At 51.4% G+C, this 18,784-nt stretch overlaps 8 protein-coding genes across 8 annotated transcripts; 5 read left to right on the top strand and 3 right to left on the bottom strand.

Annotated features, from left to right (window-relative positions):
* Positions 1–6: 6 nt before the first annotated feature.
* Positions 7–1,556, bottom strand: EDD37DRAFT_317694 (uncharacterized protein). The gene has a single exon (XM_062811406.1). It carries the CDS (start codon positions 1,059–1,061, stop codon positions 162–164), a length of 900 nt encoding a protein of 299 aa, XP_062671661.1. The 5' UTR covers positions 1,062–1,556; the 3' UTR covers positions 7–161.
* EDD37DRAFT_317627 (GAF domain-containing protein) lies at positions 1,441–2,589 on the top strand. The gene is made up of 3 exons (XM_062811404.1): positions 1,441–1,821; positions 1,882–2,301; positions 2,378–2,589. The coding sequence occupies exons 1-3, from the start codon at positions 1,819–1,821 to the stop codon at positions 2,486–2,488; spliced, it is 534 nt and encodes a 177-aa protein (XP_062671662.1). The 5' UTR covers positions 1,441–1,818; the 3' UTR covers positions 2,489–2,589.
* Positions 2,544–4,704, bottom strand: EDD37DRAFT_317631 (ATP-dependent RNA helicase DBP5). Its single transcript, XM_062811405.1, has 4 exons — positions 4,067–4,704; positions 3,524–4,021; positions 3,237–3,474; positions 2,544–3,184 (listed from the first exon to the last, which is right to left on the bottom strand). Exons 1-4 carry the CDS (start codon positions 4,402–4,404, stop codon positions 2,690–2,692), a joined length of 1,569 nt encoding a protein of 522 aa, XP_062671663.1. The 5' UTR covers positions 4,405–4,704; the 3' UTR covers positions 2,544–2,689.
* A 793-nt stretch (positions 4,705–5,497) lies between these two features.
* EDD37DRAFT_317816 (uncharacterized protein) lies at positions 5,498–7,190 on the top strand. Its single transcript, XM_062811409.1, has one exon. It carries the CDS (start codon positions 5,753–5,755, stop codon positions 7,025–7,027), a length of 1,275 nt encoding a protein of 424 aa, XP_062671664.1. The 5' UTR covers positions 5,498–5,752; the 3' UTR covers positions 7,028–7,190.
* A 321-nt stretch (positions 7,191–7,511) lies between these two features.
* Positions 7,512–8,702, bottom strand: EDD37DRAFT_625550 (tagatose 1,6-diphosphate aldolase). The gene has a single exon (XM_062816245.1). The coding sequence runs from the start codon at positions 8,448–8,450 to the stop codon at positions 7,563–7,565; it is 888 nt and encodes a 295-aa protein (XP_062671665.1). The 5' UTR covers positions 8,451–8,702; the 3' UTR covers positions 7,512–7,562.
* An 870-nt stretch (positions 8,703–9,572) lies between these two features.
* On the top strand, positions 9,573–14,250 carry EDD37DRAFT_625553 (uncharacterized protein). Its single transcript, XM_062816246.1, has 3 exons — positions 9,573–10,008; positions 10,069–13,155; positions 13,352–14,250. The coding sequence occupies exons 1-3, from the start codon at positions 9,971–9,973 to the stop codon at positions 14,133–14,135; spliced, it is 3,909 nt and encodes a 1,302-aa protein (XP_062671666.1). The 5' UTR covers positions 9,573–9,970; the 3' UTR covers positions 14,136–14,250.
* Positions 14,251–14,323: 73 nt separating this feature from the next.
* Positions 14,324–16,017, top strand: EDD37DRAFT_317838 (fungal-specific transcription factor domain-containing protein). Its single transcript, XM_062811410.1, has 3 exons — positions 14,324–14,654; positions 14,722–14,997; positions 15,075–16,017. The coding sequence occupies exons 1-3, from the start codon at positions 14,343–14,345 to the stop codon at positions 15,912–15,914; spliced, it is 1,428 nt and encodes a 475-aa protein (XP_062671667.1). The 5' UTR covers positions 14,324–14,342; the 3' UTR covers positions 15,915–16,017.
* Positions 16,018–16,242: 225 nt separating this feature from the next.
* On the top strand, positions 16,243–18,157 carry EDD37DRAFT_656871 (acetamidase; the record flags this gene model as incomplete). Its single annotated transcript, XM_062818862.1, has 7 exons — positions 16,243–16,509; positions 16,560–16,832; positions 16,878–17,072; positions 17,122–17,469; positions 17,520–17,651; positions 17,702–17,847; positions 17,896–18,157. 7 exons carry the CDS (start codon positions 16,243–16,245, stop codon positions 18,155–18,157), a joined length of 1,623 nt encoding a protein of 540 aa, XP_062671668.1.
* Between the last annotated feature and the right edge of the window lie 627 nt (positions 18,158–18,784).

Below are 18,784 nucleotides of genomic sequence, written 5' to 3' on the forward strand. Positions count from 1 at the left end.
TACACTACTGGTGTACGTGGTATATATACCTTGTCCCTTCACAAGTTTATGTCACCCTGTCATGCATGAGCCTAGTCTTCGAAATGATACTTGTAGTTGTCCCGAAATTTATCTCAATTTCCCCAAGCACTTGCAGTGGCAATGCTTCAACTCAATTTAATTCAGTTCAGGTGTGTATTCCACCACTCAACAGCCTGCCTCAAACTCCCATGGTACCCATCCTCATTCTCACCATCGTGCTCCTTCTTCGTCTTGCCCAACGGCGCCCGCACACAAAACCCATGTTTACACCCTTTATAAACCTTGAATTCATACACATATCCTCCCTCCCCACCACTCGCACCAATATCATCGCGAAGCCGCGCCTCCACTTTCTCAGCCTCGGCCTTGTTGAATTGCATATCCTCCTCGGCCACGGCGACTGAGTAGGGAACCTTGAATTTCTTGATCGCATCGATCACCATATCCGGTGTTTTGACGATATAGCTTGGATGGCCATTGAATTGGGCGTCGATCAGACGCTCGGTGCCACCAGGGGTAGCGGTCTCGACGCAGAGTTTTGTCGAGGGCCACGCGCCCCAGCAGAATCCCGCGACGCCGAGTTTCCCGCCTGCCGGCAAATCCTTTTTGACGGCGCGCGCGTAGTCCAGGATTTGGGGATAGACGTTCTCAGGCTTGCCGAGGAGCACGAAGGGGATGATTGTCGGGAGGAGTGTGAGCGTGGTGTAGATCTTGGTGAAGACACCGCCTATAGTCCAGGTTGGGTTGAGAAGCATGACCATCTCCATTTTTGGCATGAGGCTGGGATCCATGCCGCCGTTGCGGATCACGTCGGGAATGTAGACTGTGCAGCCTGTCTGGGTGGCATATTCGTCGGCGAGCAACTTGTTGTTGACGAGTTTGAGGGAGAAGGCGTCGGGGAGGTATATGATTGCTGATTTTGAGCGGGATGGGTCGCTGCCTCCGGCGATGTATGTTCTTATGCCGTGAATGGTTTCGATGGTGCCTTTGGGTTGAGTGTGGGAATGCTCGGCGCCGCGGAAACAGTCGGGACACGACATCTTCAATGATGTCTGTGGACTGCGATTGTGCTGATGATTGCTTGGTGAATATAGCCTTGTTTTGTGGTGGCCTTATATATATGTGGCCGCCTGATGCCAGACAGGAAGCCGCGTGGACCTTTGATGGTGGTGGTGGTGGTGGCTTGTTCTTCGGTTTCGGTTTCGAAGCCTTACCGCAAGTATGACTCTGCAGTCAAATTAGTCGTTGGGGCCGTGGCGTCGATAGTCAATCAGTGAGTCAACGCTTGAGTCATCTCTGTGCGATTAGATACTGCGAGAAGGGAAGATCTTGCGCTCGGTCTAGGAGATAGAAGCGAGGATGAGACCGAGAGGCCTTGCCTGGTCAGTGGGAGGTGTCGCTTGATATGGGATGCCCCTCATGGTTGCCCGAGCACATGGGAATGCAGCGAATCGTTTATCTCAAGGCCAGCACTCTCCACAAGGCGAAATCAGGCTTCGTTCGTCCCTCGTTACCCAGTCAATTTACGGTATAGCGTAAGTCAAAGATGACCCGAACCCGACTCGGATCAAACCACACCGAGTTCCTTTATGCTTTTATTACTCCGTCCGTCATATTGAACACACAACAGCACATTGGGCAAGGCTGCGGGTTTCATACGTTGAAGTGTGGGTGTTATCGAAGGTTGACACGAGCCTGGCGCTCAGTCCGGGACGGGAGGGTGTCAACTATTCATCAACTTGTTCGTGGATTTGTTCATGAAAATTTCTGGCCAAGCACGCCTTCGAGAAAGAAATCATGGTGAGCAAAGGACATATCAGAATCCTAGAAACTGGACATCACTAAGTCTGGATAATCCAGGTCCACGCCGATGCTTCCAACTTTTCTTCCTCACTAAGTAAAGCCGAAGCATACGCACAGCTACTCTCGTCATTGACGTCGCTTGTCCAAGACCAGCGGAATTGGGTTGCGAACACAGCTAATGCTGCCTCGCTGCTATGGCACATGTACCACTCCCTTCCTGCACCGTCATCATCTGTGAATTGGAGTGGGTTCTATGTCCTTGATCCTTCCGACCCAGGAAAGCAATTGATCCTGGGTCCATTCATGGGGAAGGTCGCCTGCCAGACAATCCGGATAGGAAAGGGTGTATGTGGTGCCGCAGCAGAGGGTGAAGGTAGGACTGTCTTGGTCAAAGACGTCGAGGAGTTTCCAGGCCACATTGCCTGTGATAGCGATAGTCGAAGCGAGATCGTGGTACCTCTTCGAAGTTCTGGGAAGGTATGTCTTGGTGGTCCAATTGTCACGATCTGTTCGTCCCATACCAATGGTTAGATCGCTGATGATCGCATAACAGGTTGTAGGTGTCATCGACATCGACTGCGCAGATGTACAAGGATTCGACCAGGAAGATCAAAAAGGTCTCGAGGCGATCGCTGAATTGCTGGGAAAGTCTTGCGACTGGTGAAACTCGTGGATTTTGAATACTCCTGCATTTCAGCCCTGCATGCCATTTTGGGTATCGATCCCTTCCATGTTCTACTGCTCTGTCACAATCAAAGCATGTCGCTTTGGAGCCTCTGAAGGCCTCCATCCCCATTGCAGCATGTTGTCGCCGAATGGTGCCGTCTCGGAGAACGGTGCTCTACCGCACTCATTTCAGTCTTCTTCACATTTGCATTTGCATGTTTGCACCATCTTTCATGTTGCTGCCTGCTCTTGAACTCTTGATAATCTTCGTTACCTGTTCCTCTAATTCATCCCAGTCGTCAGTCGCGACCTTGGTCATCTGTGTGTTGAAGTATTTCTGGATCTCCATCAACTTCAGCCAGTCGCCTTGATTGCTGATGAACGTGACAGCGACGCCAACGCGACCGAATCGTCCAGTTCGTCCGATACGGTGAAGATATGTTTGGGGATCCGCAACGAATTTGCCGCCACCAACGAACTTGTCTGGAACGTCGTAGTTGATGACCATAGACACTGACTGAACGTCGATCCCACGAGCAAGGACATTGGTGGTGATGAGGACCTTGGCATGGCCCATACGGAAGGAGTCAATAATAACATCTCTCTGAGCACCTTCATAGCCACCGGTCAAGGAGACGACCTTGTGACCTTCTGCCGTCATGCGCTGTTCGATGGCAAGTGCCGTGTCTCGGGTCTACATTACGGTTAGCGGCTTGATGCGCCTCGATGACGGACTGTGTGCTTACCTTGACAAAGATAATGGAGGAACCAATGGTCAATAACCCATACAGTTTCACCAAGATGTCGTACTTGGCTTGGTCACTGTCACAGTCTAAATAGATCTGTTTGATGCCCTCCACGGTCAAGTCTTGATGTTGAAGGGTCATTTGATTGGCGTTGGGAGCGAAGTTGTTGGCGTATTTGACAACGTTGTCGGGGAACGTGGCTGAGAACAAGACAATTTGGATGTTCTTGGGCAGCATACTTGATGGCAGTCAGTAAGCAAACTCAGAGAAAGGGTGAGGATACCAACCCTTTGACACGAACACACTGGTCACCAAGACCTTGTTGATCAAGCATGTTGTCGGCTTCGTCAAGGACGAGAATTTTGAGTCCTCTGATGTCCATAGATCGTCTACGAACCATGTCCATGACCGTACCAGGAGTGCCCACCACAACTGATGCCTCAATCTTTCTGTTTCGAGCTGCGGCATCTTGAGGAACAGCAGCTTCGACAATGAGTCCCGGGACAAATGAGCCCATGACCTTGACCACTCCCACAATCTGTCGAGCAAGTTCTCTGCTGGGTGCCAAAACCAAAGCTTGTGGGGTCTTTTGCAATTGTTCGGAGCTGAGGTCAATGCGATGAAGTATGTTCAGCACGAAGGCTGCCGTCTTTCCAGTACCGGATTGTGATTGACCGATGAGGTTTTGAGGGGGGTTCATCAATAGAAGAGGGAGGGTCTTTTCTTGGACTTTGGAGGGTCTGCGAAAGTTCATGCTCATGACACCTTTGAGGATGTTATCGTCACTGTAAAGTCAGTCTTTGAATTTGACCTCGAAACAGAATCCTTACAGGCCAAGCTGCTCGAAGCTCGTAGCCGAAAACAAGGGATTGTTGGGATCAGCTTGCATGTCCGCCAATTTGACGTTCACATCATATTCAGGCTCTTGTAGTTGTGATCCTCCGAAGGGCTCTGTGGCTCCGTCAACCTGTGCTACTGGCGCAGACGCCTCTTCCGCGGGTGTCGCGTTCAAATTCGCGGCGGAAGTGGGTTCTTCAGTAGCAGGGGATGAGACCTCATCAGCCCATGAGGTACCGGATTTTGGTTGGAAGGACTCGGCCTGAGCGTTCATCGTTTCGGGTTTGGAGATGCGACCAGCGAGAGAGCGGCCAGAAGTCGGTTCAGACATGACAGAGGGGAGGGTTTTCGTGGTAGGGTTGCTGGAATGCGTGAGATGACAGTCGCAAGGGGAGTGTTTGGTTCAGTCGAGTATGGAAGGAGTGGTGTGGTTGAAATGAAAGAGAGCAATTGACTGAAAATGTTGTGACTCTTAGCACAATAGATTCGACACAACAATGAAGATATCCCGCCTTTCCGTTGGCCTATTGTTGGGTGAGGCAGTTGGAATGAATAGATGTTTACTCGATTCAGGCTGCGATCAGTGAATTCAGAAAAATAGGTCTTTACATCTCTCGGAGAAAGAATCGTGGCGCACGGCGCGGGGTTGCTTTTACAGTTCCACAATCAAACGCCTATCATGCACTCCAGTTTGGTGCCTGAGCCACACCCTTCAGGGCAATTAAACCAAGACAGAAGTTACCCGTGCCACGAGGCTCAACTTCAGTGTCTACCAACTCCAAGACCGACGCCGGCGCGCCCGCTCTTACACTCAGGCTATTTATCTCAAGGTTCCCCACCATATTCTCAACGTGAGCTACGAGACCTGCAACTCAACTACGCTGCGAACATCCTGCGAGTTGGAGGAGACCGGTTAATCGTCCTGGTCGCTGTGGACTGTTGTTGAGAATATGGAGTAATGCGCGGTTGCGCCTGGCAGACTCCCCACATCCATAATGGCCCAGGTCGCAACCGTCAGCTTTGGCGCCGAACTCAAGGTGGGCATGGGTGCGCATATGCGGACGGAACAAGTTGCTGATACGGTCTTAGGACGGCTACAAGCCTGTCGACAACTGGGTAAGTATTCCCTGCGACACACCAACCCGTCGTTGTTACTAAGACTTGTCATCTAGGTCGGTCTCGGCATAAACTGGCTCACAGAAATCCAAGAATTCTACCAAGAACGATCGGCCATCGAGAAAGAATACAGCCAAAAGTTGACGGCTTTGGCAAAGAAATATTATGATAAGAAAGCAAAGAGGTCCAGTAACTTGAGTGTGGGTGACAATCCTGCTCTTACGCCCGGGTCTCTGGAAGCTGCATCCCTCACCACATGGACAACACAACTCTCGACGTTGGAAGCCCGTGCCAACGAACACTCCAAGTTTTCGCAGGACTTGATCAGTCAAGTTGCAACACCGCTGGACTACAATGCCAGGAAACTGGAGGAGTTGAGAAGGACCCATGCAGAGTACAACAATAAATTGGTCAAAGAGCGCGAGTCGTCCTACGCCGAACTGAAGAAACTAAAACAAAAGTATGACACAGTATGTCAAGAGGTCGAGAACAAGAGGAGGAAGACCGAGTCGGGGTACGAAAAATCGAAAGCCCAGAGCGCCTACAGCCAGCAACTGGCGGAAATGCACAACGCCAAAAACACCTATCTGATTGGGATCAATATAACGAACAAGCTGAAGGAATGCTATTATCACGAGTATATTCCGGACCTGCTGGACTCGTTACAGGATCTGAATGAGACACGGGTTGCGAAGTTGAACCAGTTGTGGTTGGTCGCTGCAGCGCTCGAGACGAACACGCTCAAACGGAGTATTGAACATATGACACATCTATCATCGGAAATACCCAGAAACAATCCCAGCCTTGACAGCAATATGTTTGTGCGCCATAATGCCGTGCAGTGGCAAGAGCCATCAAATATGGTGTTTGAGCCGTCTCCAGTTTGGCTAGATGCAGACAACATGATGACGGACGAAACGTCCAAGATCTTTCTACGGAACATTCTCTCGAAGAGTAAACCACTCATCAGTCAGCTCAAAACCGAATCTGCGCAGAAGCAGCGTGACCTGGAGAACGTGAAGAAGGCTCGCCAGAATATCCGACAAGGAAAAGACAAGCGGGATGAAGTCTTGTGTGTGGTTTCTCAATTTGCCGTTCAAGAAGAGCTACATGCAATTGACCGCAAGAGAATGACGGCGGAGGTGGAAACCTCCACGATCACCTCGGTTGTCGGTGACTTGAGCATGTACGGAAAAAGTCACGCCTTCAAGTCCGAGACATTTAAGATACCGACCAATTGCGATCTTTGTGGCGATCGTATATGGGGTTTGAGTGCAAAAGGATTCATCTGCACAGACTGTGGTTTTACCTGTCATAGCAAATGTCATATGAAGGTACCGGCCGATTGTCCTGGGGAGCAAACCAAGGAAGAAAGGAAGAAGCTGAAAGCTGAACGGCAAGCCGCTGCGTTGACGGCTGTAGAGACACCAGCGTCGAACGGTGTGGGCTCACAACCACCATTGACCAGGCAGGATACAATGAACAGCCTCTCGTCTGGCTATGCAGCAAGTGCTACACGATCGGTGTCTGGTGGTATTGTCAGATCGACTGGCCAGGATGGTGGATCGTCGACAGCTCCTACGTCTCCGTTTGCGTCGACTTTAGATTCCGGCTCAGCTGGGGCAAGGAGAAACAGAGTTGTCGCACCGCCACCGACAGCTTATGTGAGCGCGCCGCCTGATTTGGGGTCGAATGGAAGTAGTGGGCCAAGAGGCAAGATGATTTATCCTTACGAGGCAAGGGACGATGGTGAGGTGTCGCTGTCGGAAGGTGCCGAAGTCAGGATCTTGGAACCCGACGGTATGTGGAAGCTCTTTTTGGGACATTGCGGATACTGACTATGTCCAGATGGTGGATGGACCAGAATTCAAACCGGAAATGGCAAGGAAGGTCTTGTTCCGACGGCATATCTTGAAGAGTTGCCGACACCCGCAAGTACGCCTGCACATGAAAGGCCGCCATCATTATACTCCAACTCGAGTGCGTCGTTGGCGTCGTCGAACTTTACGACCAAGAAGAAACAGGGTCCAGCTGTGGCTCCGAAACGTGGGGCGAAGAAATTAAAATATGTTGAGGCTTTGTATCCTTACACGGCACAGAGTGATGCCGAGTTTGATATGGCTGAAGGGGAGAAATTTATTCTGGTAAGTTTGGGCACGGGAGATGGTTGGGCCGACGTGGAGAAGAACGGCGAGACGAGGAGTGTTCCTGCAAATTACATACAGGAAGTATAGAATTGATTTGAGCGTGCATGATGGTGATGACCGCGCGGTTTATTGTAGTTCACAATGCCGACCCAGGATTACAATGATGCGTGCCGCCTAAATGCTCTGGGTCTCATAAAATATTTTGATTAATGACTACCTACTCATTTCAAGCCTTACCCGTCGAGCCCATATAATCCATATGCCTCTCAATGGCCTTTTGCATGGCCAAGGTGCCTTCCTCAATTAACGTCGTCAGAGGCGCCTTACCAGCCTTTTCCTTCAGGACATTGATGAAATGATCATTCATAGCATCGTTGATATTGCACTTGGCCATACCGCACGAGATCACTTTATCATATAATTCGTCGAAGAACCACTGTCCCGACGCGCCGTGCAGGACCAGCTGCACCCTGTCGCCGACCTGTTTCTGGATGGCTCGCAGACGGTCATAGTCCAATTGCGGACCCTTGGGACCGTACTTGCCGTGGACGTTTCCGAACGCCGGGGCGAGCCAGTGGATGCCCAACGAGACAAACTCCTCCGCTTGTTCCGGGGACGTTAGCAGACCTTGCAGCGCAAAGTCCGCGGTGTCGCCGACGCCGTCTTCGCCGCCCTCGATGCGGCCTGGCTCGGCTTCCGTGATAATGCCCCGGTCGTTGCAGTACTTGACCAGTTCGCGCGTTTTGGCAAAGTTCTCTTCCTTTTCGTAGTGCGACATGTCGACCATGATGCCGTCGAAACCGCCGAGGTCAGCGGCCCGTTTGACCATCTCGGGTGTTTGCGCGTGGTCCATGTGTACTGCGACAGGAACCTTGGCGTTGTCGGCGGCCTCGGCGGCGGCGTGGACCAACAGGCCGTCGGCGTATGTTACGGCCCAGGGAAACAATTGGATTATGACGGGGGAGTTTTTGGCCTCGGCGGCACGGACGCCCGCTATGATGGACTCGACGTTGTAGCAGCACAGGGCTGGGACGGCGTAGCCTTCATCAAAGGCCTTTTTGACGATTTTGAGAGCTCGGTTTTGGCTTAGGTCTTTGGGTTTGGCAGCGACCATTTTGGCGGTAATTCTGTGTTTGTCTGAGAGGGTGAGAAGGCGAAGTGTTGATGCGAGTGTAAAGTGGGTTTTCCAATGGTAGTCAACGGGAACGTCCTGAGTCAGCCAAGATCAATATGAACTTGTTGTCGAAACGGCAGCTGGGTTTTGTTATATGTCGTCCCTCATGAAGCACCACAGTAGTCCGGCAGTTATGGGCCACTCGGTGATTTCGCCGGGGTGCTCCGAGTCCGTTTTGTCCGTGTTCCATGCTGGTGCTGGAAAACCAGGCTGAAGTCCAATAGGGGACAGCCTTGGGCCCTTAGGCTTCGATTGTTGGAGTCTGTGGGGATTGCCAAGGTGGCAATAAAACTTGGGTTCGGTGCTCCCACCGTCTTTACCTGGCACGCCTGGGAATCTTCATAATTCCCCAATCATACTGTAATCTCCAAGGGGGGCTTTTTCTTGGAGTTCCTCCCTTGAAGATATAGGTACCTGGCAATTCTTAAGTCGCAATCACTTTTTGAGTGAAAGGGATGGCATTTTCCATAGAGATGAGAGGTAGATCGCTTTGTGGATACTGGGATTTGTATTTACTCTTGAAGGCAGAGTACATACTCACCTTGTGCAACATCTGTACCTGTTCCTTCATGAAAGAGGATGTACGCAGCTTGTGCCATACTACCGTGCACTCACCTGAATCGATAAACGACAAGACTATTTCCAGAAAAAGTGGCACTGTCTGACCATTGTTGCTCTTCAGGTTCAATGAGATACCATTCCTTCTTGTCGTCCAGGAGCCCTTTGCACACGACGATATTGCATTGATCGTTGGCAGAAGGAAGCGCATCAGCTCTACCGTCCACTTGTACTAACTTTCAGTCAAGGCACTCGCTGTCGCGAATCTGCTGGCCTGTTGTAGCTCCGTATGGAGATCATCGTGGGACTCCCGGGCAGACGGTCCCAGGTTGTCTGGAAACAGGCTCGGTCGGCGGTAGCAAGCTTGAGAAAATCCTGGGGAAGTGGCTTGCCTAACGAGTCGGTTGGAGTTTGGGCAAAGTACTCCGTACGGAGATTAATAAGCATAACACTCACTTACTTGGCGGTGCTTGAGGTTAGGTTGGTCTTTCCCATCAAGAAATTCCATTGAAACCGCCAAATGTCGATGTTTACATCATAATCGGCTCGTCGGAAAAACATGTCTTTAATGATCGAAAAGAAGGAGTGGCATTGAACGGCACGATGATCTCCGGCTAAACCAAATGGCCCGTTCGAGACCTCCGGACCTCTGTTAGCTTAAACCCTTAGTGGCAATACGCGCCTACCCGCCCTTTTTTTCACCACATACCACAGTATCATTATCTGCATCGGTTACCCCCTAGACACGAACAATCTCTGTTTCTAGGATGCTGCATGCCTCGGAAATCTTCCTCAAGCCTTAGCTCGCCGATCGGAAGCAACGTCCACCCAACTACTAACTCGCGAAGCATCGCATGTCGTCCGCTTAGAATAGAAATCTAGCCACCAAAGTGTGGTTAGACATGGTGTCCGAGTCGGCACGAGGGAGGGAGGTACTCCGGTTCGTGCTTTCCCAGACAATGTCTTGCTGACTGTTGGATTCTGACTACGCGACAAACAGCTATTATCAGGCATGGCTGGATTCTGCCGTCGGATATAATCAGTCGACACAGTCTCCAGGCACGGAACAATACCATGCTGATGGCTCCAGACTACGCGGTTCGAATGACAAAGCCTTGATTGCATTTGCGCAGCTTGCCTGTCTAAGGCTCGGCGCGAAGAGGGCCATTGTCACTCTCGTTTCCGAGAGTCGTGAGTACATCATCGCTGAGGCAACGAAAACTCTATCGTTCGTGTCAGAACGAGGCGGTCATGACGAGGGCGACGATCTCTGGTTCGGGAACGCGTCAATGCCACGCTCAGAGGGCATGTCTCAAGATGCCCTCACACCAGACCACTACACTTCCGCTGATTCCGACGGGCAAAGCTTAACGACGCCCGCTTTAGCAGTCAACGACATTCGACTAGACGACCGATATCGCCATCTGGGATTTGCGGGCGCAGGGGTCACCTTTTTCTGTGGTGTTCCCATCATCTCCAAAGCCGGCGTTCCCATTGGTGTTTTCAACGTCACTGATGACAAGCCGAGGAATGGTTTGACCAGATCTGAACTGGAATTCTTGCGCGAAATGTCGAAAATCGTTATGACGCATCTGGAGTACAGTCGAAACGACGTTGCACGATCTCGTGGGGAAACGATGGTCAATGGTCTTGGTCGCTTCTTGACAGGAAAATCAAGTCTATCCGACAAGGGTGATCCTCAAGCCCAACAACAAGAACGCGCTGAGTACCCTGATCAGAAGTCAGATTCTGTACCGGCTAAACGCAACTTTCTCGGGATGACTATCACCGATGCCGACCCAAGAATACTGCGAGATGAGATGGCAAACGAATCGCGACCAGAGGTATTGTCCTCCGGGAGACCGATCGTGAGCGCAAACAAGGCACCCATCTCTGTGACGGGTCAACACCACTCCCCCAACCTCGGGGATGGCAAAGGATTCAGTCCAGGGAAAAGCTCCAAGAATACCGGCCACAGTGTCCGACCAACAGGCCCGGGCAATGCAACTGATGCAGCCGGGGAGATACAGAAGATATTCACTCGTGCTGCAAAAATCCTCCGGGAGTGCACCTCAGCAGATGGGGTGGTTTTCTACGATGCTGTCTCATCAAATTATGCAAAACGTCCCGATATCGCAGATCATCAAAAACAATACGCTGATACTGAAAGGGAGCGCGACGTCACCAATGATGAAAGTTCATCGGACTCACAAGACAGCCTATCGAGCAGGAGTTCTTCGACAGATTCCGCCGGATCGGACAACGATCAGCGACCACACATGCTCAGTTCCAAGGGCACCAAGTGTGAAATCCTCGGATACTCCCTTGACGTCTCGATCGACTCCACGTCAAATGCAAGGTCCATCGAAAGCTTGCGCTTGACCGAGTCCGGCCTAAGACGTTTCATTCGCAGATATCCAAACGGTAAAATTTTTTATTTCACTCCTGATGGGAATATCTCGGCTAGTGAGGATGACTCGGCATCTTACCTCGGAGGAGGACTCTCTACCCATCGGGATAGGACGGCCAGGCGCAATGCAAAACTGCGATCGACACGAGCAATTGCAGATGAGCTTATTAGGATTGTTCCGGGCGCTCGCAATGTGCTTTGGCTTCCTCTCTGGGACTTCTCGAAGCAACGTTGGAGTGCCGGGACTTTCTTGTGGTCTCGAAGGCCAGATAGGCTTATAGCGGCACAGGATGATCTGGCGTATTTGACAACGTTTGGGAGCAGCCTCATGAACGAGATCTCCCGAGCCAATGCGGTTTTCGCGGACGATACCAAGGCCACCTTCCTTGCAAACATCTCGCATGAGTTACGGTCTCCTCTCCATGGGATCCTAGGCAGCGTGGAATTTCTTCAAGACACGGCGCTGAATAGTTTCCAGTCATCAATGGTCACCGCCGTTGAGACGTGTGGAAAAACTTTACTTGACACCGTGGAGCACGTCTTGGCTTATGCAAAGATCAATCAGATCTCGAAGAAGTACTCCAAAGAACCAGCGTCGAAAAAGTCACACAACAAGAGCGATGACCCTGGGGTTGGCACCACAGCAAATGACACTTTGGAAGAGGAGTTTGATCTTAGTGTCATGATCGAAGAGACGATTGAGAGTGTTTTGGCTGGCCAGACATTCCGGCCGTCTGTCTCCCTGCCGGGCCAGATTCGGCCGATACACTCCAAACAGGGCCGAGGGGTTAAGTTGATAGAGGAAATTCGCACTGGTGTTGGACGCGGCGCTGATGAGTTTTCGTCCAAAGTACGGCTCAGTCTCGATATCCAACGTCAAGATAACTGGTGGGTACGCACACAACCCGGCGCGATCCGCAGAATCCTTATGAACATCCTGGGGAATGCTCTGAAGTACACCGAGGAGGGGTCTATCGATATTAGCTTCACAGCCGTTGAGCGTGCGGGTGCCCGTCATGGTCGAAAGACCGTCTGTCTCTCCGTTGTGGACACGGGCAAGGGCATGTCGGTGGATTTCCTGCATAACCATGCTTTTACACCTTTCAGTCAAGAATCTCGTTTTTCAGCCGGAACTGGACTTGGTCTCAGCATCGTTCGGCATCTGGTCAATTCTCTTGGTGGCAAGATTGAGGTCCAAAGCGAGAAAGATCGAGGAACAGAAATCAAAATTTGGCTAACGTTGCCAATGGTCAACCCCCCGTCACCACTGAGTGGAGGCCAAGTCTTACGGGAGTCCGTCATGCAACAGACCCCTGGCATGTCCATCTGCATATTGAAGCCCAGGCGCCCGTCTGGGAAAGATTCAGGAGAAGAAAACAAGGGCGCCGGCGCTAAATCTATTGTCGAAAAATCCGTTCGACACACGCTAAAAACATGGTTCGGCATGCATACGATTGAAGCCGAATCGATGACGGGAATAACAACGGACTTCTTCATGTATGTCGAGCCACCTCCAATACAGTATTTCTTGGAGCATCACGGTCGGAATGGCTCGGCTGAGCGAGAGATCCCTCTGATCATCACGGCTACCAACACTTTCGAAAGCGCTTCCTTTTCAAGCAATGAAATTCATCGGCTGACCGACCTTGGCCGGATCCTGGAGGTCATCTTACAGCCGTAAGTTCCAACCACCTTTCTGTCAGACTTATGCATTTCCAGCCCTTCCTGTATTGCCAACCACGTGACCAAGCAAGTGACTCCACCCAGGTGCACTCCCGTACTATATAGTTGACTCCCTCCCAGGAGCCCTTCTCAACCAACAGAGATTCTTTTCCACTTCTCATGCTGGCGAACTCTGCTGACATTCTGCTAGTTGTGGTCCCCAAAAGCTCGCAAAAGCTCTCCATAGATGTCTTGCGAGACTGGATACATTGAAACGTGATCCCGCCGCGCAAAAGTCCGACGGTCCGGTCAGCGAAGCGATTCCCGAGAATCGAAATACCTCAACGTCCGAGCTAGAAGCCCGTCCGAGCAGCGAGAGTGCTCCAGGACTCAAGGTTTCAGCGGAAGCGTCTGATGATGTGGACTCGGTCGCACGATCGGCCAGCGATGCTTCGCAGACAGAAGTCAACGCTAGCTCATCTCTGAGTCTTTTGGGCAAAGAAAGCGCTGTCGAAACAGACAAGACCGATACCCCGTCAGAACCACCTAACACGAACGAGGACGGTAGTGCCGTCAGAACTCCCACCCCAGTATCACCATCCCAACCAGGGCCGAACTCTGTGCTCCTTGTTGACGACAACGAAATCAATCTGAATTTGCTTGTTGCATTCATGAAGCGAGCTAAACGCCCCTGTGTCGCTGTCAGGGACGGATTGGAGGCACTGGAAGCATTCAAGCATGCCTGCAGCGATGGTGGAGACGGGTTCAGACATGTGCTTATGGATATTACGATGCCAATCATGGACGGCATCACCGCGACACGCGAGATCCGCAGTTTTGAGCGAGGGAACAAGACTGCGCAGCCGGCTACAATACTCGCGCTGACAGGTCAGGTGGCGGAAGCGACTCGACGGGAAATGTTTGAGGCTGGAGGAGATTATTTCCTGCCAAAGCCGGTCAAGTTCAAAGAGTTGATCAAACTTCTCGACTCTTGAATACGAAGGACGAATGCGAAGCAACTGAAGGCAAACATTGTTAAAGTGTCCATACTAGTCTGGCGGCCATACAGTACATAATATCAAAGACATGGCGATACCGGTCTAACTTCGGTCCATAGAGGTCTCGATAACTCGAGGCTTTATCATCCGCTAGGCTTATCAGTAGACTACAATCCACTTCCACCATTTCATCAGCGGTCTCCAATGCCACGCTCGAGAGCCGGCTGTATCAATTGCAGACGCGCAAAGGTCAAATGTCATGAGGAGCGTCCATACTGTACAACGTGTGCACGGCGGGGTCACACCTGCGAGGGTTACACCACCAAATTGCGCTGGCGCAAGACTGCTTCTCCCGAGTCAATAAGATGCTCTTCCTCAACTACCTTTCAGGCGAATTCCAAAGAGCTTCCTCGGTCTCCGAAAGAGTCGCACCTGCTATTTACACCCCTGCACCGCAGTCCTGACGCCATACCTGATGGCATAGTTCCTCCGGAGGACGTCACCGCCGTCCAAGCGGTATGCGCATTCTTTTTTAAGAGTATCTTCTCCATAACCTGCATGTACTGACTTCAATCGTGTCAAGTGGTTCAGCAGGCACCCTAGGGAAATGGTTGTCAGCTCTCACTTTGTCGATGAGATGAACGCCAACGTCCTGACTGTTCTGCAACTTCACCCAGACGCCATCCGGGATACAATTGTCGCCATCGGCCAGTTATATCTCGACAGACTTGGCTGTGGCTCTTTCATCTCGGCACTCAGCAGACGGCAGAGAACGCTGGCAAGGCTGCGGACAATGGAAGACCCGCTGCGAAATCTAGAGCTAGCTTTATGCATGTTTGTACAGCTCGCGGGGCTCGAGGTACGTGCTTTTAACCACTGTTCCATCGCATCTCCTGTCTGGTTCTTCCATTTCTCCTCTCGTTCTGACCTTATAAGATCGTGGACATGAAAACGAGTCCAGGGGAAGTGGGCCTATCAGGCATTCTCTCTTGCGCAGCCATACTCGTCGATCGGTTTTTCCTGCAGGACCGGCACCCCAGTCACATCGCGAAGTATTTTCTACGCGCCCTCGCCCGCCAGGACATGATAATGTCGCTTACATATCAGCGGCGCCCCTGGATCCGCACGTCGACGTGGTTGGACGAAGAATGCCTCTCTTCACCAGATCGATTTATGGGCTGGACAACCACCCTGATGCCACTCTTGGAAGAACTGTGCGAGCTCGCCGAGGATACACGTCTGGAATTGCTCCCCGAAGATGATGACGAGCAAGAAAAAGATGGTGTTTCGACAACATTTTTTCGACATGAACAGGCCGTAAATCTTCAGTTGCGGATTGAAAACTGGCAACCTGTGGTCACCGACAACATCCCAGCTGCATCAAGACCTACGCTCCTAGCACACGCGACTGCTCTTCAGCTGGCATCTCTACTCTACCTATTCCGAATCATCTACCCGGCTGGATCCTTACTAGGCTGTGATCAACAGGCGAGTGAGATGGGAAGGACTGTGCTATCAACCTTAGGAGTCGTCCCTGAGAAGCTGAAGACAATGCTGTGGCCAGCTCTTGTTGCAGCTTGCGAAATGTGCCAGACTGAAGACAGGGCGGTGGCCCTCAATGTCTTCGATGGGATATACACTAGCAGAGCGACGGCAACCGCACTCGCAGTGAAAGCGTTCTGCGTGGAGAGGGTATGGCAGGCAAGGGATACAGGACAAGATTGGGACTGGATGAAGCTGATTTACCGCTATCCAGGAGAGTGCACGCCTATTTGAGTAAGAGAAGTGGGTAATCATATCGACATGTATACGTGAACGCGCATTGCAGCTTCTTGATGTCGCACTCTGCTCCTACCCGGTAACAGTGGAAGGAAGCCTCCGGCACGCTACAGATATGCAATGGCTCTGACTAGTTGAACAAGTGGCGTCACGCCTGCACGATACGTGGCTTACAGGGATCGACCCCCCACAGCTTTCCCTTATGCTATCAGGGCCATGCATGGCCGATAAGGATTTTGCTGCTGCAAGTATATTATCCTCGGTACGCTCCCAAACTCCAGTCCACTTCAAGGTCGATTGTTCTGTATCTCTTCATCCTACAACAATGACTGTCCAAAAATGGCAAGAGACTTCCAGAGCCAAACAGGCAGCAACGTCGAAGCTCGTCGAGACATGGCTGCCACCCGACTTTTCTGTCGACGACAAACTTTTGAATGTCATGGACGTGCCAGCAAGTTGTCTTTCTCACACAGAAAATGAGATCACACTACTGCGTGCTACGGAGTTGGTAGAGAGAATTTCCTCGGGGTCTTTGAAGAGTGAGGACGTCGTCAAGGCCTTCTGTAAGCGTGCTGCAATCGCTCACAAGCTCGTATGAAGTCTACCAACTATCCAAATCACGTTCTACTAATTCAGAACCAGGTCAATTGTCTGACCGAACCCATGTTTGAAGCCGCGGTCGCCCGTTCCAAAGAGCTGGACATCTACTTCACCGAGAACAAGAGGCCCTTTGGTCCACTGCATGGTCTCCCGATTTCGCTCAAGGATACTTGTAACGTCAAGGGTGTTCCTACATCATTAGGATATGTGGGACAGGTTGATCGGATTGCCAAACGTGATTCGAGCTTGGTGGAAATACTGAAAGCTGCGGGGGCTGTGATCTTCACGAAGACAAACCTGCCTACCGCGATATTTGTACAAATGGACGTTCAAATCTGCTTCCGTTGCTAAGAGTGGCAGGGTTCCGAGACGGTGAACAATCTGTTCGGTCGAACAACGAATCCGAGGGGTCGAAACATGACACCCGGAGGCAGTAGCGGCGGCGAAGCTTCACTTATAGCTTTGCACGGCAGTCCGCTAGGCTTTGGAACGGATATTGGAGGTTCCATTCGCAGTCCCTCTCATTTCAGCGGACTATACGGACTTCGTCCAAGTGTATGTCATCCTCATCCAGCATCCGCCGTTGAAGATTGATCAGTAATAGCACACTCGCGTTCCTCATCAAGACGTTGTCACCTCGATGGACGGCCAGGAGACGATTCATACTGTCATTGGACCAATGGCCAATTCGCTCCAGGACCTTGAACTCGCAATGCGAGTTGTTGCAAACTCAAATCCTTGGCTTCTGGATCCAAAATGCGCCCCGATACCGTGGCAGGATGCTGAAGCACCCAAGAAGCTATGCACTGGAGTGATGTGGGATGACGGAATCGTCCGGCCGCAGCCACCTATTCAGAGAGCTTTGAAAGAGGTCGTGGAAAAGTTGGAGAAATCAGGACATCAGATCATAAAGTGGGATCCGTTGTTGCAGAAGGATATCGTCAATGTATGGGTAAGTACAGATCGTTCTCGCCCACAATGACCGCCGTCATAACGAGGCAGGAAACATTGTTCGTCAGCGATGGAGGCCAGGACATTACCATCGAGCTGGAGAAAAGTGGCGAGCCCGTCTTACCTCGGATCCAAAGGATACTCGACAGGGCGGCTCCCTTGTCGACATTCGAGACGTGGCAGGTATGGCTCAACCAACTGACCTCGATAGCGCTCGCTGATATGGGTGGCAGCTCCAACAACGCAAGTTGGTAATTCAGAAAGAGTATCTGGACCGCTGGAACACGACGGTGGAACGATCCACGACAGGGCGGCCGATGGACCTGATCTTGACTGCTGCAAAACCCACAGTAGCTACTGAGCATGACAAGGCACCCGTGTAAGGCACTCAACAGTGTTCTGACCCTTCCGGACTAACGCGTGGCAGTTATGTGGGATATGCCGCTTTTGTCAATCTGATGGACTACCCATCAGTTGTGTTACCTATCACCCAGGTGGATCCTGACGTTGATGAACCCAAAACGTCAGCCAGAGAACATTGGAACTCGGACGACGAGCAAAACTATGCAGCTTACGATCCAGTGGTGATGAAGGGGATGCCTGTAGGTCTTCAATTCGTCGGAAGACGACTGCACGAAGAGAATCTCCTGGCATGCGCTAAAGTGGTTGAGGAATCTTTGAATGCTTGATCAGGGCTGATCAACATTGCATCTTCGAGGGAATGGCAGATACTCTCAAATGCACCGTAACGGACAGTGCTGCACCGACAGGATGACCGAGAATCTGAATTTCCCTGGACTACAGTAGCGACCTGATAAAAGCCAGTGCTCGCCTCCTCATACCACTTCGCTGCAAGATTTTTCTCTGGGAGCACGCACGCTCTGGCTTATCAGTGAAGCTATCTCCTCACCCATTGGATACGAGGCCCTTCAGTTGAGTATCCTAGTCCAGTGAACTCAACTCAGTATCATGACATTTCAATATCAGTCGACCAGCGGAATCAACTCATCCAGAGGGCCATTAGGGGCAAAGACGGCGCCAACGTAGCGTCGGATTTGTCTTTGGCATCCTTTCCACTTTGGGTGATTTCTGGCTATCTTAAGATCCACCCCCACAGTCAAGGAACCTGATAAGCATGACCTATGAGAAGACAACATGACCTCTAGTCTATTCACTCGACCGCGTTCTCCGCATCGAAGATCCAGTGATAGCTTACCCTCACCCAAAGAAAGACCATGCGGATGAACGTCACCGAGGGCCGGTTCTAGGGTATCGAACTGAGCGACAGTCACAGTGCTCATCACACCACTAATTGC

Source organism: Exophiala viscosa (assembly GCF_022695815.1).
Source record: "Exophiala viscosa unplaced genomic scaffold EDD37scaffold_3, whole genome shotgun sequence".
Classification (NCBI taxonomy): domain Eukaryota; kingdom Fungi; phylum Ascomycota; class Eurotiomycetes; order Chaetothyriales; family Herpotrichiellaceae; genus Exophiala; species Exophiala viscosa.